Source organism: Ptychodera flava, chromosome 19 (genome assembly GCF_041260155.1).
Source record: "Ptychodera flava strain L36383 chromosome 19, AS_Pfla_20210202, whole genome shotgun sequence".
Classification (NCBI taxonomy): Eukaryota; Metazoa; Hemichordata; class Enteropneusta; family Ptychoderidae; genus Ptychodera; species Ptychodera flava.
This window is the reverse complement of record NC_091946.1, coordinates 3,235,808-3,261,453: the sequence shown is the minus strand read 5'-3', so window position 1 is coordinate 3,261,453 and position 25,646 is coordinate 3,235,808. Positions and strand designations below refer to the sequence as shown.

The 25,646-nt window shown below is 38.0% G+C and overlaps 1 protein-coding gene across 1 annotated transcript; it reads right to left on the bottom strand.

Annotated features, from left to right (window-relative positions):
• Positions 1 to 263: 263 nt before the first annotated feature.
• LOC139118401 (heparan-alpha-glucosaminide N-acetyltransferase-like) lies at positions 264 to 23,649 on the bottom strand. The gene is made up of 18 exons (XM_070681702.1): positions 23,342 to 23,649; positions 19,372 to 19,496; positions 18,311 to 18,432; positions 17,846 to 17,973; positions 16,818 to 16,893; positions 16,173 to 16,257; positions 15,438 to 15,511; positions 14,770 to 14,846; positions 14,218 to 14,248; positions 13,423 to 13,565; positions 12,661 to 12,776; positions 11,835 to 11,962; positions 11,056 to 11,191; positions 10,442 to 10,528; positions 8,559 to 8,633; positions 7,758 to 7,828; positions 2,763 to 2,875; positions 264 to 2,216 (listed from the first exon to the last, which is right to left on the bottom strand). Exons 1-18 carry the CDS (start codon positions 23,547 to 23,549, stop codon positions 2,041 to 2,043), a joined length of 1,971 nt encoding a protein of 656 aa, XP_070537803.1. The 5' UTR covers positions 23,550 to 23,649; the 3' UTR covers positions 264 to 2,040.
• Between the last annotated feature and the right edge of the window lie 1,997 nt (positions 23,650 to 25,646).

Genomic DNA, 25,646 nt, shown 5'->3' with positions numbered 1-25,646 from the left:
AATATGATGTGGTAACACGCCTCAACCAATTTACCCACTAATCGTTGTTTTTTGCACTGATCTGATCTAAACTGTTTGCAAAATGTCGCACTCTGCAGTGAACGATAGACACCTTTAATAGCATGGTTAGTCTGGCAACTTACTCAGTACTTGTAAATTAGTTTGCCACAATTGTTGCAAACTGAATGTTTTTTAAGGTGTCTTTATCCCTTTTTACATTTAAATGCGATGCCAAATGAAAAGCGTTGGACGCGTTTTGCCACGGATTGTCATGCCTTGCAAATGTGCTTTTTTGACATCTGGTAAACCGTCTTGGATGGCTAGAGAGAAAAACACTTAATCGAACACTGCTACAGCTGAAGAGTAAACGCCCTCCATTGGACAACACTACATTTCGGTCGTTTATAAGCTTATAGGTTGGTCTTGCGACATGACAATAGTACAGAACACGATTGGAATTAATGTAGGATAATTGGATATTCACATTTTCAAGTTTCTTATAAATGTTTGGTGCCCAATAGCTGAATGTTGCAATATTACAAATTACTCATAAAACAAGTGTATAATGTAAAAGGAAAACAGATAAGCTTACATTTGTAGATTAAACCAACATTGATTCACCATCAAATTATCCCAAATTAGTTCCAATCGTGTTACAGTAAAAAGCAACAATTTAATACTTTTATGGCTACCTGGCGTGACATGAGAAACCGCATGAATCATTGAACGACAAAAGTCGCCGTTCACAAATCTGATATCTTGCAATGTTGGGGTCATCAATAACTTTATATACTCTTTTGTGCCTAGATACTCACACATATGCGAATCTTGATTTTTAGTATCCACACATGTTCATGGAAATGGATTGCCAAAATACCATATATTCTTACTTGCAATATGAATATACACAAATATTGTCTGGTAATTTTAGACAAGCTGCAGGCACTGGAAACAACATTTAATACCTTTGAAACTCATCTTGGATAGAAAGCACTGGTAAAAGTGAAAAAAACAAACAGCAAACATGATAACAAAATCAATAAAAAAATTATATTGACAAGAAACTCGTAACAAAAGGGACTAATACGTGCACACTACATAAAATGCTAGATTTAACGACTTGACTTTTTAAACGTTGCTTATGAAGTTGTGGACAAAAATGCATTGAAAGTGAATCCAATGTAACTCAGGCTTGTATCTTTTAAGTAATATGCACAATATTTCCCAGAAAAGTTTTGAAGTCGTCTCTGAAAGAAAAATTAAATGTGATTTGTAACAAAATATAATTTTCTTTCTGAATCGCTTAAGTATTCTTACTCTGATTATGACAGATACATGCTAATGATATTATACATTGCACAGGAAAAACAATTATTTGATAATATTTTTTACAACTTATCATTTGCTCTACATGGATTTCTTTGCTTCTCGTTCCGATTGATCATCTCCCGTAAGCATTAAAATGAAAACGATTGTTGGTTGTTGTTGTTGTTGTTGTTGTTGTTGTCAAAGAGACACTAACACACTCCAGAGTAACAATTATGCCAGCTCGTTCGATTGATTTGTTTTTATCACTACCTCAGTCTTCAAGTTCTATTTAATAAAAACTTTGACATTGCAAAATTGTATGGTCAATGCAGAATATTGGGATGGATATAGTGCTTTAATCGGCATCATGGGATCCTCGACATAACAACACATGTATTTCTTTTTAGCGTAACAATCAAACATTTCGAGCCACTGACTTACAATAATAGTTAACAGGAACTGTGTTTCACTTTTAAGATCAACTAAAATTATGCCATGCTTTGGGGAAAGAGAACATTTCGCAGTGACATCACAGATCTAAGATCCGATTCAGCTCAATCTGTCTTCTTGGATATGCAGGCTAAATCTTGAGGCCATGGTGTCACTGAAGGCGAAGTGCAACACTTGAGCAGTGCGCCCCACAGGCTAATTACATATGCTACCCTCAGGTCCTGAATGACCCCTGTAACCAATTTTAGGCTGCATTGCGAAGTACTTGAGCCACGAGGTGCGCTATATCTTCACGAAAAAGCCAATGTAGTACATATACATTGAGATGAGAATCCACCACGCCACCCCACAGAGATGAACGGTGAGTCTGGCTCCATGCGTCGCTGGTGTGTCCCATGTGAAGGGAAAGCAGTCTCCAAGAAGAATATGTCCAACGTACACAAGTATAGAGTTCATACCTAGAGAGAGAGAGAGAGAGAGAGAGAGAGAGAGAGAGAGAGAGAGAGAGAGAGAGAGAGAGAGAGAGAGAGAGAGAGAGAGCTGGTAAGCAATGCAGTAAAACGTTAAATTTAGCGACATTAATTTATTTCTAAAAATTAGTATTCCCTGATTTTTTTTAGAAATCAAAAGTGACGCATGCGCTGTGACAATGAAGATAGTATTTGACATGAATATGCTAATGGAAACGAGACATTTATCATTATAAACTTAATCAATTTAAATTTAATATGGCATCAGTGTAAACTGTTCGTTAATAAATGCAAAACATAATTATGATAACGTTACACCGTCCATACTTCAAAAAATCTTGTTGGTGACAATCATTGTTGACATCTAGATCCCTTTTTCTCTATTCGGATAGGGCATTCGGAGAACCCTTTCTTTGCACTCAGACAACGTTAGTAAACTGAGGAGAGGATAAATATTTGTTCTCTTTGTACAAGGAAGTAACTGTTTGGATTTGTTGTTTTGTGTAGCTATCGTCAAGGTGATGAAGGAGTTACCCGGGTAACGGAAAGGAGCTCCCGACCATATTCCCTTCACATCTACCATGATGTAACAGAAAGTGAAGAGGACGAACGCCATGGACGACAGTGCCAAGACAAAGGAGACAGACCTGTTGTAAAAAGACATAACGCCAATAACATAGTAAGCTCACAATTACATATGTAAATAGGTGAACGTGGCTAATGATGTGTCGATAGAAATTTAATCCTTTCACCCCTAATTCCCTGTATACAGGTCCAACTTTACTATAGAAAACAATGGATTTGGGACAAACCATGGTGGTGAAAGAAAATTAAATGTGAATGCCCTTTACCGAATTTTGGAGCACGCCTGACCACCGTGATATGAACATCAAAAGGTTATCAAAACCCATGGCAACGGTGTTTGACAAAGACAAGACCCACTTCGTAAGAACCGTTGAGCAGTATAGTAACATTTACGATTTGCTCATTAGTGTAAGTTTGCCTTCAAGACACATCACGTGATTGAAGAAGCACAACAGCTAACTAATAACTTCAGTAAAATGACGCTGTACTAATGCGTATTCCAGTATGCATATCTGAACATGGAAAATATTCATCCATATCAGATATAGTCTTATTAACTAATCGATATTTGCAAGGCTTTTTTTAAAATCCTTTTATGAAAATGATGTCCTCTTATCGAATTTCTAGATGCCTTTTTTTCTGATACGAACCAATGTCAACAATTCTATGGCCAATCTTCACCATTTGCACAAAGGGAATTGCTTTAAAACGAGTCAATATAGATTTGTGCCAATCAGTCATAAGTTTGACCTAAATTAAAATTTCCAGGACAAGTGTCAGTGCATCCAAAAACAGATCTCCTAAAGAAAAGCTTGACCTATTTGTAACCCTAAGTTGGTGTATTATATGTAATTTCTGAAAGCCCAGATATTGGCGAACGTTGCAATTTGTATTTTGAAATCATTGTGTTAGGTTCACATGATTTGAATAACCTGTATAAAAATCGCATTTTTCCCTTGTACAAATGCTTTAGTGTTTACTGTTGAAATTCGCGTTGGCAAAAGCTGCTGTATCCATGTCTGCTTTTTTCGTTTTAGACTCCGATATGACACTACAATTTTTAGCTCCCATAGCCATATGTATATATGGCAATGGAAGCTATTCTTATAGGCTAGGGAAATGTCTGTATGTATGTATGTCTGTATGTCTGTGTGTCTGTATGTCTGTATGTCTGTATGTCTGTATGTCTGTATGTCTGTCCGTCAACATCAAAAACTCCAAAACGCTGTACATTCATCTTGATATTTGGTGTGTACATGGATGATGGGCTGTAGATGAGATTTGTTCAAATGAAGTTGTCATTGCCAAAAATATGCAAATTAAGTGAAAAAATGTAAAAACAGTCAAAATTGAAAAAACTCAATAACCACTGAGCAGATTACATGAAAATTAGCATGTAAGTACTTTGGGCTGACATGAAATGATTGTGCACATCTTGGGTCAGTATCTTGGACTTGCTATTTTTCATGAATTTTTTGTAATTTTCTCCCATTTTTGGTCAAAAAATCTTCTTCTCTGAAACCACAAGTCCGATTGATTTGAAACTTGGTATGGAAGTGCATAGGAGTGACCTTTCCCAAATTTGGGCAAATCGTGTTGAAATTTGCGTATTTTAGTTTACACGTCCATAGACTCCCATGTATAAGGCGGATCTCCATAGACTCCCATGTATAAGGCCACGAAAATAAAAATTTAGTCTCATATTGCAAAAAGGATGTAGTGACACAATTTTTAGTCCCCGTGGATGAAGTCCAGTGGGCTTATAGATTGGGTCATGTCCGTCTGTTCGTCCATCCGTGAGTCCATCCGTTCATGCAGATATCTCGGATATTTTGACAAAATGTCACGTGACCTTAGTGACCTTGACCTGAAATATACATATTTGTCCATTACTTAGTAACCACAAGTGGTACACCTTCATATATGGTATGATGGGACACCTTATGATGCCACATATTGTACTTCATTAATTATGTGCATATCTAATTTTGAGCGAGCCAATAGAGCTAGAGGTCTGATTTTTGGTATATAGGGATAACTTAGCAATACAATTTTTTTGACAAAATGTCGCGTGACCTCGGTGACCTTTGACCTCAAATATACATATTTGTCCATAACTCAGTAACCACAAGTGCTACACCCTTCATGTATGGTATGATGGGACACCTTATGACGCCACATATTGTACCTCATTAATTATTTGCATATCTAATTTTGAGCGAGCCAATAGAGCTAGAGGTCTGATTTTTGGTATATAGGGATAACTTAGCAATACAATTTTTTTGACAAAATGTCACGTGACCTCGGTGACCTTTGACCTCAAATATACATATTTGTCTATAACTCAGTAACCACAAGTGCTACACCCTTCATATATGGTATGATGGGACACCTTATGATGCCACATATTGTACTTTATTAATTATGTGCATATCTAATTTGAGCGAGCCAATAGAGCTTGAGGTCTGATTTTTGGTATATAGGGATAACTTAGCAATACAATATTTTTGACAAATGTCAGCGTCGACCTCGGTGACCTTTGACCTCAAATATACATATTTGTCCATAACTCAGTAACCACAAGTGCTACTCCCTTCATGTATGGTATGATGGGACAGCTTATGACGCCACATATTGTACCTCATTAATTATGCACATATCTAATTTTGAGCGAGCCAATAGAGCTAGAGGTCTGATTTTTGGTATATAGGGATAACTTAGGGACCGTCTCAGATTGTCGCAGAAGTTCAAAAAGCGAAATTCATTCGTTTAGGGGGGGAGGGGGTTTGACCTCCATTCAATTAGTGAACTTCACTTTCGCACTTTTATTTTTTGATCACAAGTTTTCGTGTGTTTATTTCAAATTAAAGAAAAACTGCACATTCGTGCCAACAAATTTGTAACTGTTTCCATCTCGTTTGTACCACAAAACACAATTTACCGATTGTGTCCGGCCCTAAACCTTTCATTCATCAAATTATACAAAGACAAAAGTATCATTTTTTTTAATGTGCTATTTATAAGCGTCTGCTCTAACCACTAGATGTCTTTATTCTCACTTGTTATGCACCTGGTCATAGTCGTTCCAATATGATTGAACATGCCTGGGCCCCCTTGTCATAGTTTCTCGCTTATTTACCGCCCCTACCAAGTACAAATTGCGTGTTCACAAAGACAAAGAACAGCACAAGAGATTCAGAAGGGGAAATAAAATAAAATGAAACTTTTATGCGGTAAAATGCCCTGTTAGTACTCAAATCTGATCGATTACTTTAATTGTATGTGGCAAGGGGCATACGTCTTTAGTAGCTATAGCAAAATGCAACATTGTAGTCCCAGGCAGACATGAACATTTCGCACTTTTGAAGTTTCGTTTAGGGGGAGGGGGTTTTGATCTAAACGAAGAAATTTCGTTTCTTGAACTTCTGCGACAATCCGAGACGGTCCCTTAGCAAAACAATTTTTTTGACAAAATGTCACGTGACCTCGGTGACCTTTGACCTCAAATATACATATTTGTCCATAACTCGGTAACCACAAGTGCTACACCCTTCATATTTGGTATGATTGGACACCTTATGACACCACATACTGTACCTCAATAATTATGCACATATCTCATTCTGAGCAAGCCAATAGAGCTGGATGTCTGATTTTTGGTATATAGGGATAACTATAGGAGAGAAATTTTTTTGACCAAATGTCATGTGACCTCGATGACCTTTTACCTAAAATATATGTTTATGTCAATAAATAAGTAACCACAAGTGCTATGTCCTTTGTATTTAGTAGGATGGGAGACCTTATGACAACACATGCTTTACGTCATTAATTATGTACACATCTAATTCTGGGCAAGCGAATAGAGCTAGAGATCTGATTTTTTGGCATATAGGGATTAATTAGCAATATAATTTTTTTTTTCAAAATGTCATGTGACCTCGATGACCTTTGACCTTGATTATACATATATATGCATATCTCAGTAACCACAAGTTCTATACCCTCCAATTTTGATATGATATTAGACCTTAAGATGTCACATCTTGTACCTCATTTATTATGCGCATATGTATTTCTTGGCTGGCCAATACTGCTAGAGTTCTGATCTTTTTCCCGATTTAGAACCATAACTTAGACATGCCTCATGTGTTTCAAATTGGGAACAACGACATAGACCTATGTGCCCATAGATCTCAACATAACACTCCAGTGATACTTCTTAATGACCACATTTTCCTGCCCCATCAAGACTAATACTCCATTACAAGTGGGGACTATGTCATTGGAAATGACTTGTTGAGTTAATGGTTGTATCACAATATTCGATATATCTAATTCTGTATTTTTTCCATTTTATATTCTGAATAATACATTAAACATATTTCACTGTCTCCGGTACATTACATTTAAGTATTTTCACTTCATGCACTTTATCCCTTTCACACATGTTCAAATATCTGACCAGAGAACAAACACTAAATAGTCCAGATGGGAGCTACAGTGTCATTGACGCTATTTTTATGCTTATGATTGATCCATAGTCTTAGACCTTAAAGTGTCTATAAGAAAAAAACCTTGGATAGATAAAATAAATCTGAGACATTCTTTATGAGTTCATTATGTAACTGACTGTTAGTGCTATTTTGATCGGATAAAACACTGCAGTGTTTGCACAGAGGAAGATAAAAACCTATGTTAGAGGTCATTCAACTTGATTTTCACATGATCCTTGTGTAAAACAATGATCATTATACCAAATTTGCATATGAGTGAGTAAAAAGTTTCGAACTGACGATATGCAATGCCAGAATGCACAATTTAAATTGTGAAAATTGGAATCACCATGGTAACACCGTGACCTCCTTCTCTTATTACAAACTTTTAAGACCCCAAGACGTTATTACTTGGTCCAATTCAATTCTGAGCGTTCCAGTCACTTACCATAAATTTTTATTGATTGGTATCCAGCCATCATTTTTTGAACATTTGCAGAGCAAGGCGGCAATTGCACCCTACAAAACGACAAAGTGAGAACACCTGTAAAAAGCTGAGTAACTATTGCATTCGTCAGGAACTCTGTTTGTCTCTGACTCTCTGCCTCTTCGTCCCCTCTCTCTTGTTTGTTTGTCCCACATATATATCTGTCTAGTTCTCTGCCCTTTTTCTCCCTTGTTTATATCTCTATCTGGCAATTCACCTTTCAATATGCCCTTTTTTCTCTATCCCCTCTCTCTTCCTCTGTCTCAACGAAAGGGGCAGGGCGTTATTCAGTTAAAAGTAGTTGTACAGGCCGAAAGTGGCCAATCCGCTGCATGTTCGTGCACTTTGATCTCGACTGATTAAAACGCCCATTCAATTGTGTCCAGCCTTGAAAGGGATATTTACACTACTACAGCAAGCGAAAGACTCGGGCTTCTAGGCCAAAAAAAAGAAATGTTTCTGGTCAGCGCGCGTCACTTGAACACACAAACAAAATGGCTGAAGAGAAAGAGAAAATTCTTTGGAGGGCATGATCAGTGACTGCATGAACAGTATATATTGATAAAACTATAAAACTGACCCTCCTCCCTCCCTTGAGGGAAAAAAAATTTAAAAAAATAAAAAAAAATACATTCGCGTCGACGGACCATTTTCCAAAGGAAGACCTGACCAGAAACATTCTTTTTTTTTTGGCCTTACAAAACGTATATGGTCCTTGAACAAAGACAAAATCGATACGACTAAACATTGAAGTGTAACTACCGTGAGAAGCGCCCAGGCGAGCCATCTCTTTACTTTGCCGATTGTCGTCTCATAGGTGAACAAAATCTTACCAGCCTGAACATGGAGAAAACAGTACATTATTGTATGACAACAAGGTACACACACACTTTTACTTTATCTGCATCATTTATCTTGTCATGAGACGATGGTGAAATGAAACCACAAAATAACAAGCGAAAACCGCCTACTGGTATTTTGAAGCCTTGACGCTTTTTTGTCCTCGAACTCACGTCACTAGAAAGTGGATGAAAAGTGTGGTTTTATTTTTGCGCGGTTATGGTACGATTGCATAATGGCTACGTCGACAAAAAACACCGTGAAATATCGAAATCAATCGCACATTTTCAAATTTTACCTTTAAAATATTCACTTTGCAATTGAACGGAAAGAATACTAATTTGATTCTCGAAAAGCAACGTGGAGGTCACAATGATATTATTCACTCATTACGACGTCTTGATGTGATATCCATCAACCTCTACACAATATACATGCATCTGGCTTCATGAAAGCGTTTTTCTTATCAGCTGTGCAGAAAGTTCATGTCGCCGAGCGAGCCAAGGCTAGGTGATCGTCATTGAGCTTGCAGCCTTGCCGTGTTCGCCCGTTGAGGGCGGGCATATTGACAATATTTGCCCCTGGGCCGCAAACGAGGGCCCGCACCACAGGCGACCCTAAAGTATTACTGAGATTTTCACACTGTTTCTCTATCATTTTCTCTCCTTTCTTCATGCTCTGACTGATCGGAGTAAATAAATAAATGGTTATATAACCTAACCTAGCCTCTGTGACTCTTTATTTATTTTACACTCCATTACATGGACGTATATCTCTCATACACACATGCTGTAATTAATTAGTCAACACAACTAATTATGCTAATCCGTGGACTTATCAGGGATTTTACGGGTTGGTCAACATCGCGAAAAGATAGGAATGGTTACTAAACGGGCCTTTTCATTAACATCACTATCTTTCCGATGTTGACCAACCTCTGATAAGTCCACGGATTAGCATAATTAGTTGTGTTGACTAATTAATTACAGCATGTGTGTATGAGAGATATACGTCCATGTAATGGAGTGTAAAATAAATAAAGAGTCACAGAGGCTAGGTTAGGTTATATAAACCATTTATTTTATTTACTCCGATCAGTCAGAGCATGAAGAAAGGAGAGAAAATGATAGAGAAAACAGTGTGAAAATCTCAGTAATACTTTATGGGTCGCCTGTGCCCGCACGTATGATATCCACGGATATGTATGCATATCATTGTGACCATCTCGGTGATCTAGTCACCATCGCGAGTCAGTAGAACCAATACGACAACATGCTCGAGAAGTGAAATGAGTGTTATTTTGATATTGAAGCGTACATATGTAAAGAAAAAACTCAGTATAATATTTTTGAGTTTTAATTTACAGGGATGAATTTACCGCCAATGAACAAGGAGGAATGGCTGGTGTGATGGAGAGCGGCCCAAAAGAGCCTCCTTCATGTTACCCAGAAGAACTTACGATGCACTTATAATTTCTGAACAATCTGAAGAGTCTTCAACTAATATTGTATCACCGTACATGTACCTGCATTTTTAACATCCTTCTTTAACGAGTTAGTGTAGACAAGCATGCAGTCTTTTAATCTGAGTCATAAGGTATTTTTCCGTGTGATCTTCTTGTTTGGCCTTATTGCATTTTAAAATCTACTTCACTGGGCGAATGTTTGCGCCTGTGGATGAGAATGGCTCATGAACAATGTACATCTTATACAGACCTTACCAAAGTATTACAACTTGCGATACATATAATATTGTTTCTCATAAATACAGCAATATTGTATCTATGAGTATAAAGCGCTATTTACCTGCAAACCAAGGAAACACATGAATATCGACGTGCAACATCCAAGAGTTCCTTCAGGGTCATAGTTCATTGTAGTTTTGTAAACATCCTACGATACAAAGAGGAAAGCAGTGAAATTCTCGCTGCTTGTACAATCAAATGCATAACAGTTACTACGGGAACACTTAACAGCCAAATAAATTCTCGTACGTAACCACGGGAAGAAAACCCCTATGTTTGAAAACTATGTATTGTGAAGGTAAATGGAGCAACTATTCATCAGAAGACGTTGTCAGTTGGACCAGATAAACAATGATAACATCAAAAAGATTAGTAATTTCGTAAAATGTACATACTGATCATCGTCGTAAACACGCGCCTCTTTACGGCAACAGCTCAGCACTACCTTGATTTTTGCATAGGTCAGCGGAGCGGAAATTATGCTTTGGCTCGCGAGAATGATACTGATAAGAGATGTATGTCTTTCTGACGATTAGTACGCAGTAACCTGAATTGCAATTGCATTTTCCTTCACACTGCAGTATTCAGATAGCCACACAATGGCAAGATATGAATGGAGGCCAAGAACAGAAGCTTTTGAATTTTTTGCTTTCACTAAAATGATAAATATCTCACCTGACACGTTGGCGATGTGTAAATATGCTGAACACCAAAAATAACCCTATCGACGTAACCTGCAGCGCCACCAGTGCAGTTCTCCAAGCTGTTACCTTTATAGAACAACAACGGACCGCCTGGACCTAGGTAACCACTTCAAAGAAAGAAAATAACAGGTAACAAAAAAGGTCAACATAATCATTTCATCGGACACGCAGCATATTTTTAATCATACATAGTGCCAGAAAAGTAACACAGATTTCCAGACCTCTGCCTGCATATACAGTAACTTCATGTTTACACTACAGCCAAAATGAAAGAATCTTGATCATTCTTGGAAAGCAAGACTACACTACACAATCAAAAGCATTGAAACGTTGCTTCTTTATCGTTTTTTTTAATTTTCATCGTTGAGACTGTCCATGTCAATCTCACAATCTCAATTTTGCATCCTATAAATGTTAAAGTCGAAGAAACAATTCCTAGAAAGAAGACTCTCTCTCTCTCTCTCTCTCTCTCTCTCTCTCTCTCTCTCTCTCTCTCTCTCTCTCTCTCTCTCTCTCTCTCTCTCTCTCTTCTTCTCTCTCTCTCTCTCTCTCTCTCTCTCTCTCTCTCTCTCTCTCTCTCTCTCTCTCTCCGTTTCCAGGACTAGTACTGCTCGTTACACATGAACACATAATTATAACCTCCACAGTAATAACATTTCATTGAAACGAACATTGCAACCGGTTTGAGGTGACCGCCCTCTATCAGATCATAATTTACTTCATTTGTCTTTGCCTGTCATTCGTACTTACGGCGGCGCCGGACAGTCCTCGACGTGAAGCACAAAGGTTAGTATAACTTGCACAGCCACTAGGCATAACACGATCAACCACTCTGCCCAGTAGTTGACAATGTCACGTATCGCAGAGTACCATTTACCCTGAGAAAGAGGCGACAGGTAATGTGTTGATCAGTATTTTGGGGGTTTTTTCTGAAAAGAAGATGCAATTTTAAATTCAGCCTGGTTGTTCCAAATCCCTGAAAAAAAATTAAGGTGTCGCTTCGTCTTTCAGCAAACTGTCTCTCCACCCCCCCCCCCCCCTCTGGCCACCCATTCATCTATCTGTTGGTCTATTTTTCTATCAGCTCTATTCGTCGCCTATGATCAATAACTCATCTATCTTTCTGTCTGTGTGTCAATCTGTCTGCCTTTACCTGTCAAAATACGTCACAGATGAGGAGTCTGAAATACACATAATTATATGCCTATAATTGTTGTTTATCTGTAATAGTTCTCTGTTGAAGGCGGACAGACCATTTCTATCTCTACCCAATAAGCATACTTCCTTTATCGCCCATGGCCATATTAAGCTTAAGTGTACAATTATGAAAGTCGTAATCTTGACACCAGGATAAGCTGTTGGCGCCAGAGAGACCTGATGTCCGCGTCGGAGTTTGTCGTCAGCTAACAAATCGTCTGGTCCGCCAACACTTTGTAAAGAGTCCATTTGTCACTTTCTGTCGAACTTTCTCCTACGAATAAGTTATTTCTGAGTCACCAAATTACTTAGCCAGCGACGATCTTTGCCCGTATTTCTCACCTATGTCATGATGAGTAACTGAATTTGGCAAGCTTACCGCATTGTGAGTCGCTGGTTTCACAAAGACGAACTCCATCAAAGCAACCACTAAGTAAGTAATGCTGAATCGTTGAAGTACACCGGGAATTCGAAACTCTGGCATGTAATGATTCCCTGTCAGAAATGTGTAGGAGACGCTTTTTCTGAGAAACACGTTTGAATTTTTAGACAAAGATGAAAAGTCGAACTTTTAATAGTTTAACCCTTTTGACGACATGCAGCAGTACACATATATACATATACGTACATAGATACATACATAGATACATACATACATACATACATACATACATACATACATACATACATACATACATACATACATACATACATACATACATAATACATACTACATACATACATACATACATACATACATACATACATACATACATACATACATACATACATACATACATACATACAAACATACATACATACATACATACATACATACATACATACATACATACATACATACATACATACATACATACATACATACATACATACATACATACATACGCACGTTACACACAATTATGAATGAAAGATTCCTCAATAATGCAATAATGCTCTATTCACTGTATATTAAACGTGTAGATACAAACAATTATACCATAGAAAAACCTTACACCACAGAGAGACGAGTTTCACAAACGTCATGTACAGAAATTATGCGAAATGTATTACTATCACTAACAATTGTAGCTTGCACCTCCTGCGCGCGCCGGGATGTGCGCCCTCAATTGTAGCTTACCTTGACCATTCACTATGAGTCCCAGCCCGAAGAGTATCACTGTTCTACGTAGTATTTTGTAGAGAATTTGAAGGTTAGAGACTTGATTCCTTCGCAAAACCTTGAAGGACAGTACCATGGAAACGCCCATTATCCAACGAAACCTGATAATTGTGAGCAAATTTTGAGTATTATAAAACATATGTTTGCTTAAGCTTAGGCCTTGTTCCCAATGTCTGAATACAACAATGGCATTTTTTAAAAGTTTTTTTTTTTGAACTTTTTACTATTTTCATAATAAAGAGTGAAAAATGTGCTCGCTTGCATGGTATCAGTGCAGAACTGGAAAGACTGCATCAAATATTTCACTCCGGCCTTCATTCGTCACTTTTTATCATGGTCCTTTTTTCGATCAGCCTAAACATTAAGCAAAACTTTTGAACATTATACGAAAGAAATGACAGGAACGTTCGCTGCTCAATTCTTAATTTCACTAGTGTTGAGGAAGACATTCTCAAGTCAAAGTTTTTGCTCTAAATCTCGGAGGACTCGAATATTTACGAAGTAAATTTTGTTCACTTTTGAAAACTAATTTTTACTGACAGATTTGTAACGTCACGCTTTTAGTGCATACGTCACTGTGTATATGAGTCATTGTTTTTGTATCACAAAATAGCCATAATGAAGGTTATACGAGATATGTTTAGGCCATTAACAAATTAACTATGATGCATCAATGGTGGCATTACAATGCGTCGGGGAAAGTGTCACTCAGTGACCTTGATAAAAGACAGCTTTAATTGTCCGCCAACTCACCATGGAAACACAAGGTCAGCCACAGTCAGTCCTAGCAAAGATAAAAATAGAGATAACCAAGGATGCCATATTAGTTGCATTAAAGCCAATAACAGTATCATTTCGTTAAAGTTGCAACACGCTATATACATAACGATATACTCAGTGTTAAACCTGGAATCCGTATATTGCATGACACAAATAACAATTTTATTTTCCCATTATTTATATTAGTTTTTCTTCAGCACTGGGTCAGTGGACCGCTTTATCGCACGGGGAGTCATGGGTTTTGAAAACGCCATGATTGAGATTAATTTCATTTACACTGTACAGATACTCGACTGCCATATTATGATTGACTTGTGACATATTCCTGGCATTCTACTGGTCCATTGAATAGCAAAGTCTCGATAAGTCACGGAGTTTATATCGCCGATGACGAGACTTTCGATGAATCCGTGCCTGTTGAACAGCAACAATAAAACGTCAAACGGAAGAAAGAGAAGAGATGAAAACATCGCGCTGCGTTATCAAAAAAAATATTGGGCAAATAAATAAAAATCTTACACTTACCATTCCAGATAGAGTGATCAAAGAACCAATATTCTCCCCCTCCATAGTTTACAAATATCATGACAGTTAATGATATTCTGCAATCATGGTAGAAAATGACAGTGGTATTATGTTCAGTCACATAAAACTTGGTCTTAATTGTGTACATTCGTATTTTGTGATCACACTAGACTATTATACAACAAAGCACGCAAGATAATATGCAAGATATATATATATATATATATATATATATATAATATATATATATATATATATATATATATATATATATATATTATACATACATACATACATTCCATACAAAAGCTTAAATGTGTGCCTTGTACCCAAGAGTCATAAATCAGGCTTGTTGCAATCTAATCATCCACACATATTGACCGACTCTCAATGTCTGTGTTCACTGAAGTTAAAAGCAATGCTGAAACATTCGAAGAAACTTGAAAGAATAGTATATAATTAAAGTAATGTCGACTGGATATTAGTATTGTTTTCATTACAATAACTTAGGCAACAAGACTTACGCAAATAAAAACAGTCTGAGTACGGAAATGGACCGAGAATACGTGCCCAGTAGATGAATTGATTCAAGGCACTCATGTGCGATTGTACAATCACAAATGCAGTTCAAATCACAGATATAGTACGAATAACAATGATGTACAAACCCTCTAAATGTATCCAGAGATCTCAGTCGTTTTTTCTGTTCTCCTCTTGCAGAGTCCGTCTTGCTTCCATCTTCCTAATGTGATAGGGAATGCCATTTTTTGATTCAGCTTACTCCAAAACAATATTTAATCATCATTTTGGAAACATACATAAAGATCATAATTTGGTTGGTCCAATTTTTGTCTGGATTTTTGTCGTTGATTAATCCAAATTACAAAGTCAACCACGAAAAACGACAGTTCACTAAAACATCTCAGTGTATGGCTTTCATTCAAAAATTAAATGTTACCTTGGACGCTGGCCAAGACCTTGTTCACTGTTCAATTATAATGGTGACGTAATAACGACGATCCTACGCTCTTCCCAGCGCCCCTAAACACTACGATACAACGCCCCTCCCCCAACCTACGATACAACTGGTATACCCGACAAGGCATTGGTCCATATACTGAACAATTCTTATAAATAAAGGTAATCCCGGGAGGTCAGTGCTAGGCTCCTTTACAAAACCCGACTATTTTCATAATAAAGATTCATATAGTACAAGATGCGAGGTACATGAATATTCCACATTCATATGGAATCATTAGCATAAAATGTTGATACCGAAACCATGCTTATTTGTATAATTTGCATAAATGAATACTAATACACCTCGCATTTGCACTAAGAGTAAAGATGAAGTCAAGCGATATTTAGCTGCGTTCAAGACATCCGACTTGTTTATGATTCACCTCAGCTTGCACTGTGACAGCCGTCGTCCTGGAATGACTTGTCTCTTCATCTTCTAGGATATTGTACCGTCCCAACTTATTCTTTCTGTAATTTGCGGAACAGAAACAGTCACTCTATTTATGAAAAATTATGAAAATAAAATCGAAGAGGGGAATATTCTATGACATTATTGAAAATTATAGCCAAGGAGAAATTGTATACCAAACTTTCTACATAAAAAAATGGCCACCTGGCTAGAGGTTGAATGATCAACTACGTTAAAGCTTTTGAGTCACGGTATTTTTGCCTTCTTTCATTATAGTTTTCTTTCTTATGCATGCCTTGCCTGGGGATTTTCGCGATTCTATCAAACTTAAGACACAGACGAGTTTATCTCCACATCGATCTTTGCTTTCTATTCCTGAAGACTTGGAACTTCAAAAAATTTAATTTTCCGACGTCAGTCATGAAGGTCTACGCATTGTGAGCTCTCTCTCTCTCTCTCTCTCTCTCTCTCTCTCTCTCTCTCTCTCTCTCTCTCTCTCTCTCTCTCTCTCTCTCTCTCTCTCGTTGGTACCACAAGAATACTGTGAATGCTTTCATGAACTCTACGGCATACATTGGTTGGTGCTACACGTCACATCTATGGCTGAAATTTAACTTACACTGTCCTGTAGACGTAGAGGGCGACAAGTGTAATCAATGCTAAACCAACCATTATGGCAAAGGCAACGGCAATAGCTGAAAGGAAATCATAAACATGCAAACATCATGTTCAAAAGTGCTGAAAATCTTTGAGTTTTGTTGATTCAATTGTTTATATTGAGATTGCAAAATTGCAGAAGTTGCCTCAATATCCATTTGTGTATCATTTTGGAAGTTTGAGTTGAGAATTAGTTTGTGGGTTTTATTTCTTATTTTCTGGTTCTACAACAATGTCTGTCGTCGCCTGTTTCAAGGTAACGTGCATGTTAGCAGAAGGATTTCAAACTTTTATGCATGCTGTGAATGATGAGTTGAATATCTCATGCTTGAAGCCCGACAGATTGACATTGATGCTAACGTTTTCATATACCCATGCCCATATAGCTCCATTCTGGTGACGTTTACCGTAAAATATCAGCCGTGATATTTTACGGTAAACGTCGAGATATGCACGATAAACGTCATCAGTTTTGGCCTGTTCCCGAAATACATTTGTAATTTGATAGTAGGCCTAAAAAAAGTAAACAAACAAAATGCCTGTCGCACTCCGCCTAAGGTGCGATGTTGCAGACATAAGGATTTGTCGCGCGTGGTGTTGACTCCTTCGTAAATGAATAAGTCGGTTTACACAAGTATTTTGATATTAATGGACAAGGCTGAATAAAAGTAAAGCCTCAAATTTAAGGTTTTTCCTGTTATTTGTAAAATTCTGCCCATGTGTATATGATAAATCGGCCATTACCACATATTGTCAATTCATGGCGTTGTATCAACCATTCGTGTCATTTGTGCGTCAGATACTCGACTTCGTCTCATATCTGACGCAGCACGAATGACACTCATGCTGATACGACACAGGAACAGGCGATTTTGGGTAATAACCTCTCAGTATTAATTAATATTGGTTCAGTAGGCATATTGGATGATGATCAGTCATTATCAATGAACAATACTCATCTATACCTCGGAAGTGCACCATATAACTTACGTATGTAACTGTTTATTGGTTGTTTCTGAACAATGACGTCACAGGAAATTGTGCTGTTTTTGTCGAGTTCCATGGTAACGTTCACTACGAGTGAATAATTGCCGTGCTCACCAAAGTGATACATCAAACTTCAAATGAAAGAATACACATAATTTTCAATAATCGCTATGTCACATTACTTAAGCCCAGCGATCGCGATCGACACACTGCAGGTTTCATACAATTTTTATAGACCTGGTTGAATGACTGTCTCTTGTCTCTGTGCGAATTACTTGGCAAAAGCGCTAACTCTACATTCCCATGTCTTGTATAGATTGCCATTAAAACACTATAACAAGGCATACCGAATATCCCACCTTGAAATAACATCGTATGGTGCTATTATACAGATTGTCCGTCAGTGTCACGGCAAAACTGCTACGTTTTACTGCGCCATTTAGGCGCTATAGTTATCAAAAAAGTTACCTGCATTCATGGCTGGCATTGTGAGTTATGAATTTAGCCGTGATGTTCATTGGCCACTGGGTCATCGCAAGTATTTGGGTTTGATCCGTATCGGTAAAAGTTCCGGCCGGTACGAGTATGCACTGCACGGAAGGAACAAACAAACAAACACACAAACAAACAAAAAGGAATTTGATTTAGTTTCAAAGCGCCATGAAAGAGTGACTCTAAAACTTTCACGATACCTTTTCTGGGAGTGGAGGAGGGGAGGCTAATTTTGCAGCTTAAGGAGTAAATGCAGTTGTTATCGGCTTATTTTTGTGAAAATTGAAAATTTAATTCCCTATAGAGTATTGCATAACTGTTAAGCGAGAGAACTTCCGTGTAATCGTCGTGGGTTGTATGTATTGTTAACGGTAGTTACGTACGTGAGCGCTTGTTGATGCCCACTTGACCTTTCAGGAAAGAAGGTCATCTTTGATTTCAAGTGTTGGTAAATACTATGTAAATAATTTCCATAAAACCAGATTTTGCACGATGACCCCGACTGTTATTCTTCATTTCGAAAGGAAATGGTTTCAAGTTTCCTTATTGAATGTTTTAGCAGAAGTTTCAGTCTTTCCATTTCGAGGTGTGTATTAGCTTAAATGGGAAAAACAGCAGAGAATGACAAATGACTGGAAAGTTTTAAACAGGCAAAGCTTGCTATGCAATTGAATGATTTTCTACACTACTCAGTGGACAGAGAAACTGACAGGGGTCATTAGCTAGATAGCTTCAGTTGATGAATTGATGACAAGCTAGGTAGGGTCAGGGACAGACAGACAGACAAACAGACAGACAGACAGACAGATAGACAGACAGACAGACAGACAGACAGACGACAGACAGACAGACAAACAGACAGACAGACAGACAGATAGACTGACAGACTGACAGACAGAGAATGTGTATTTCCACTGGCCCACCCACAAACAAAAAGAGAGAGTCCTCTATGTGTCTGTGGTCTAACGAAGAGGAAGGGCAAAGAGTCTTGGACGAGTTACCGTGTAAGGACTTGGCATTCAATTTGTTTTGCTCACCTGGTAGCATTCTTCGGTTTGCCATTTGACCTCAATTAAATAACTCTCTGCGTTTGACTCAGCTTTGAAGTAGGCCGTGTCTATCGTCAGCGGGGGTGTGTCTGCATCTGATGTACCATGTACCGCTATTAAAGGAGAGATTAATGATACACTCGGCTTAAGGTAGAACGCACCTCGGGGACAGAAATTCGGGCCTTGAAATTTTATCAATTTTCTTCTGACCTATCACTTGTGGGGGCTCATTTTGAAGCTCTTGGCGAAAGAAAAGTTTTCACCGTCTTAGTTTTTCAAAAATCAAAAATTTTATTTTTTGCCATAGAGTTAACACAGGATGGCGGCCATTTTGAATTTATAATATCGAGAAATCGCAAGTTATTTGTCTCTCTGGTACCAAAGTTTGCACGGTGACCCCTGATTTTATTCTTGCTTTGGTAAGAGAATGGTCGAAAGTTTCATTTAGGAAAGTTTGAGCAAAAGTTTAAGTCTTTCACTTTCGAGGTGCATATTACCTTAATTATATCAATGCAGTTTATTTAAATGCATTTCCGTGATATTTCGGTGGTTTTCTACATGGCAGCCAGATATGTAATTGCATTGAACCATAGAGAAATAATAGATAGAGTGGCAACGGGTATTGTTTAAGGCGTGAAGCGGTTACGTAACCCATCCATGTTCGCCTCGCCTCAGGTTGCTCTCGCCTCTCTTTTCCGAAGAGTGCCGACCATGAATCCTTCGGTAATTTTCGGATTTTCGCCAATTGTTAAGCGAAAGTATGTTCGGCAAAGTTTGTGTTGTTGTTGTCGTGTGTGCTGAGCAGAATTGACGTGCTGGCGAAAACGGGAGTGTTTTGAGCTTCAGGAAAATGAGTTTTACCGTTTAAAAATTCCTCTCATATTTTTATGAATATATAATGAGTGTATTTGAACCAAATTTGAAAGTCTTTTATCGATACTGTCTGGTTTTACTCAATGGTTTACGGTCAGTCATACCGTCTTTTACACGTGCGTCAAGGAAGGACATGTTTATGAAACTGCTGGCGTGTTATGTTTTGATTGGCGTGAAGCAGTGTTTCTGGCCTGAGAGCTCACAAAGTAACTATGGTTGCTACGCGACTGGCAGTACGATGCCATCTCGTCGTATTTTTCGCATAATCTCGTGTAATTATCAACCACAAACAAAGCCTCCAAAAAGTTTAAACACCTTTGAAGCTCATTTTAATATGAAAAGCCACAGTCCCTCTATCCACAGGGACTGTGGAAAAGCCAATAGTCTACCGAGACGACCATGGAACAAAAGGCATGCAAGTGTTGCCACTCTGTCTATATGTTTCTCTGTGGTTGAAGTAAATATAGCATGTTGCATGATTTGAACACTCACATGCGAAAGAAATGATATGAAAGTATAAGCTGTTACAAACTATCTCCACTTCCCTATTAACGACTTGCAAAGTGTTCTCTCAAATTCTCCATGCCAGTCTTTCTTTTACGCGTCTCCCATCACGAAAATTCTACAAACACCTCATTTCGTGACAAATATCTAAATTATGCCCCCCTCCTCCAGGCACCATGATTTTGGCAACCCTTATACATCTCATTCCATCATCACAAATTGGAAAATGTTAACATCTATGTAAACTAGTATTCATCATTACGAACGCTTTACATTTGAAACCTTATTCAATGGAAATATCTGTGCATTTTTATTTTGCCACGCAATCTGAAAGCAAGAAATCTCTTGAAGAAGTTTTAAGATTTACCCACAGAAAACGATAAATTTTGTTGCTAACGGTCTCTTTGTGGTCACCTTGCTAATTTTGGAGAATTTCGATCAGATGTGCTTTTCCAATTCAAATATACCATTCTTTGGCGTTTTTAACAAAAGTTATGAAAAGGAAGTGAAAGTTTTATCAAAGTGTCCTCACTCTGCGCATTAGAAAAAATGTCCCTGCCTCGATCTTCCTGTTACCAATTTAAAAAACTTCGCTCTTGTCGCCTTCCCCACATAAAAGTTCCTTAGAAAGCCAAACAAAAAAGCCGGATCCTACTTTTTTAGCCACCTACTGTCTTCTCCAAGTCGTCTTCTGAGCAAAAGAACAGACTTTCCCCAACCGATGATGATTAATTTGGCAAGCATATTCTTTCATTAACGAAACTATAATAAAGTTTTACGCTCGGCGAACAGGTTTGCTGCCTCAAATGGCCGAATTATAACAAAGGATATTTTTAAAATTATTCATCTGCCTGAATCTGATTGAAACATTTAAAAAAATACAATAGTGTCCTTATTGTTACCTTTCCGATGGCCTTATTGCCCCCCCCCCCCGATGTCCGATACAATTCACCTGACAGATAAGAGAACTGAGTGAAACATTGCCCAATTGCTTATAACGGCTCGTCAGTAAGGTTTTTACACAAAGAAACATGTTGCCGCACCTGATAGGTTCGGTCATTAATGCATTAAGTCAGAAAATAATATGATGTCGACAAGGTGATTTATTTTATGAAGTAAATGTTCCAATGGTCGCTGTAACAGTATTAGTCCATGGGCCAGAGCTTTTTCTAGGGCTCGGCCCACAGACTATATGACTTTGTCGAACAAGATTTTCGCATGTTCCAACGTGCAGCCTGTTGTCTTTGCCGTCACTTGAACTTTGAACCATGGCCGTAGCATAGTGACCTCAACAATGATAACGAAATGGAATTGTAATATTAGTATCTACTTTTGCTGTGGATGATCGGAACGCTTGCACAAAATTTCATGAGTATGTTTCATTGATACCAGTGCGTCGGTTTTGTGTTCTGAGATATTGATAGGAAACAACACAATGCAAGCGAAGGTACTTCAGTGCGATCAAGAACGTTTCGGAACGTCCCGAGAAGGCCCGATACAATGATACGCCCACTTTACTGAGAGGTTGGCACAATCTACTTTTTATAGGGAGGGGAGGAAAGAAGCTCTATTCAGTGTGAATACTTAAAATATAGTCACTGTTTCAAAAGTACCAATGTCTTAATTATATTTCTGTCAGGACTTTAAAATTTAGATTTAAAAGCGATATCGCACAAGCATGTTTTAAACTGTTGCAAACAACCGAGTTCAGGTTGTTATGAGTATATGTGAGGATCAAAATTATGTATGTATGTATGTATGTATGTATGTATGTATGTATGTATGTATGTATGTATGTATGTATGTATGTATGTATGTATGTATGTATGTATGTATGTATGTATGTATGTATGTATGTATGTATGTATGTATGTATGTATGTATGTATGTATGTATGTATGTATGTATGTATGTATGTATGTATGTATGTATGTATGTATGTATGTATGTATGTATGTATGTATGTATGTATGTATGTATGTATGTATGGATGCATGCATGCATGCATGCATGCATGCATGCATGCATGCATGCATGCATACATGTATGTATGTATGTATGTATGTATGTATGTATGTATGTATGTATGTATGTATGTATGTATGTATGTATGTATGTATGTATGTATGTATGTATGTATGTATGCATGCATGCATGCATGCATGCATGCATGCATGCATACATGTATGTATGTATGTATGTATGTATGTATGTATGTATGTATGTATGTATGTATGTATGTATGTATGTATGTATGTATGTATGTATGTATGTATGTATGTATGTATGTATGTATGTATGTATGTATGTATGTATGTATGTATGTATGTATGTATGCATGTATGCAGGCAGGCAGGCAGGTAGGTAGGTAGGTAGGTAGGTAGGTAGGTAGGAATATATGTACGTGTGTACTCTTTTAACACCCCTCTATGAAGTTTTGAATTTCCCTTGTCCTACTTGTGTGCCGTTCTCGCCGTACATCGAGGCAGTGTAATTATATTGAAGTGTTGTATTTAATAACAAACGCCACTACGTCAAATGCGGCAAGTTGACCCAATATTCGGAATGTATCGTCACTTACCTGCGCTCAAAGACGAACACAGTGCTATCAAAACAGCCAAACACGCGCCTTCCGTGATGCGTATGTATAGAGGCACCATTGCACTGCCCGTCATATTCGATAGTTTGGCCGGGTCAGATACTGCTCGGTCACCAGGGTCAACAGATCGGCTGTAGTACGATGGACGCGATAAGCCAGCCGTGCAATCAGAGGCAGGGGAACTGCTCATAGCGAAACAAGTTACCTTTTGACATCCGAAACTTGGTAGAGGTTAGACGGCTTTTTATTTCAAGTTTGAATTCTGTCAATGGCTATCTGATTTGAGATAAATCCGGCAGACAGTGACTCTAGAAATATTTAATCTATTACGGTGAAGTTGTTACGTGTACAAGAGTATACATATGCAGACTGGTTTACGTCATACCGACCTGTACTCGTCACACGACATATTTTGAATTTCCAAACTTTCTTTTAAATAAAGTTATCATGGTATTTAGCAGACTTGTTCTATGCATTCCCGTCCTCACCGAAAATCTCGCGAATAATATAAATAATTGGGTCAAATATATTTGTTAAATGTAAAACGTTTCAGTTGGGGACTAATAATGAAGATGATAGGAGGATGTTAACATTATCGGATGGTTAAAGTCATGTACAATGAACGGTACAGTTTCTCCGTTAACCGCTGTTCTTCGTTTTGGTCGTTCTTTCTGTATGGGCAGGGGTGGAGCTCAAACAGACAGGCGTTAAACGTGTTGCTGCATGCGCAAGTTTTTAACATGAAAATATTTCTTAAAAGCTATTATTCTCAAATCAGCGGCATTTTTTGTCGCCCGGGAGCTTGTACAATTTGCTATCCAAACGTGACGTTTGCCTCTCCCCTGGACACGTTTCAAATGACTTCTGTCATTTTTCAAGGAAGTGTAAACCTCTTTAAAACTAACCAGAGTGATCAAGTGACATCGTTCATATATGAGACCAGCCATTAAGTTTTCTACATTTTTTCTGTTTCTTTGTAATAAAATCAAGTTTTTATTTGCAGTTCTTTGCATTGTTACGCCTTCTTACTACGTTCTTTCTCTGAACTGTCAAGTCCTTGTATATAGATATGAGACAGACACAGTACTTGTGTTTGTCTTTGATCTGCAATTTAAACAGAACAGTGACAGTGCGCATGCCCGATGGCCAGCAGAACCAGCTCGAATCACGCTACTGTCTGTTGCAATACTGAAATCAACATCTCTCATGTCAGCTTTCTGCAGCCAAAGTTGGTCGAGCTCAGGTTTCAATTACAGAAGTACGGGTTATTTATTTATGTATTTATTTACTCGGTTATTTATTTATTTATTTATTTAATCACTCATCTATCTATCTATCCATATATATCTTTATCTATCTTTATCTATCTATCTATCTATCATACTAAGCCTGTTTACTTTAAATTGAGTAAAAGTCATTTGTTGAGATTTTATGGATAAAGCGAAGGATAGATGAATGTGCAATTTACAAAAGAAAGCCTTTTGAAAAGTCGTGGATCAGCGTAGTTACAGGGCTGTATCAATATTTAACAGAAAGCTACCGAAACGTACATCTCCGTCGCATGAGCCGCCCAGTGTGGCGATAGGTGGCGCTGTGAGAGGAGTTCGTGGAATGTGTTAGTCAGAACGTAACATTAGTCGTTTGGAGCTCAGGAAAGCTCGACTGTGTTTCTTATCATGTATGATGCACCGAATCTACATCGATCTACTTAAAATCTAATCCATCCTTGCGTTCATCTCATGTCAAAAGCTACATTTACAACCATCATAAACTGCTCCAGCGGATAGTTGTCTCTTTAAGATCGGGTTATTTTGTCAGTTCCCCTAAATCTCTGACAAATCGTCTAACTCAGAAAACTTATTATTCTTTATTCTAACTTCTGCATTTCATACTGCATGTGTTTTTGGTCCCGTCTGTCTGACTTTTTTGAAAGAGACAGTGATGGCACTTTATACACGATACACGCTGTAACGTCTCTATCTTCAAGCAGTGTGATTACAGCACTCGTTGAGTCCTGGAATATAAGTAAAGGTCACCTTATCAGCGTATAGTTTCTTTTTTAACACTTCATGGAATAAATCATATTTGCCCTGAGTGCGCGTTTCAAGAGCCTGTCGACATGAAATTGGCGTAACACGTGGAACAAGCACTGTGTCGCCAGCCCATTGGGCAAGTCTCTCATCGCGACGGGAGCCGAGATGCAGAGGGCGTGACCTTATTTAAATCACTTTATCAGTCCAAAATGCCCCTCCAGGGACTTCCCGTATATGCGTTAGCAAAGGGCGCG

Bases quoted from the DNA above. Each gene is read 5' to 3' on its own strand.
- LOC139118401 (XM_070681702.1), bottom strand. From the start codon at position 23,549: ATGAGCAGTTCCCCTGCCTCTGATTGCACGGCTGGCTTATCGCGTCCA. The intron at 13,566-14,217 runs GTGAGTTGGCGG...CACAATTATCAG, and splicing joins GCTGACCTTGTGTTTCCATG to GTTTCGTTGGATAATGGGCG. The intron at 7,829-8,558 runs GTAGTTACACTT...GTCGTTTTGTAG, and splicing joins TCGCCTGGGCGCTTCTCACG to GGTGCAATTGCCGCCTTGCT.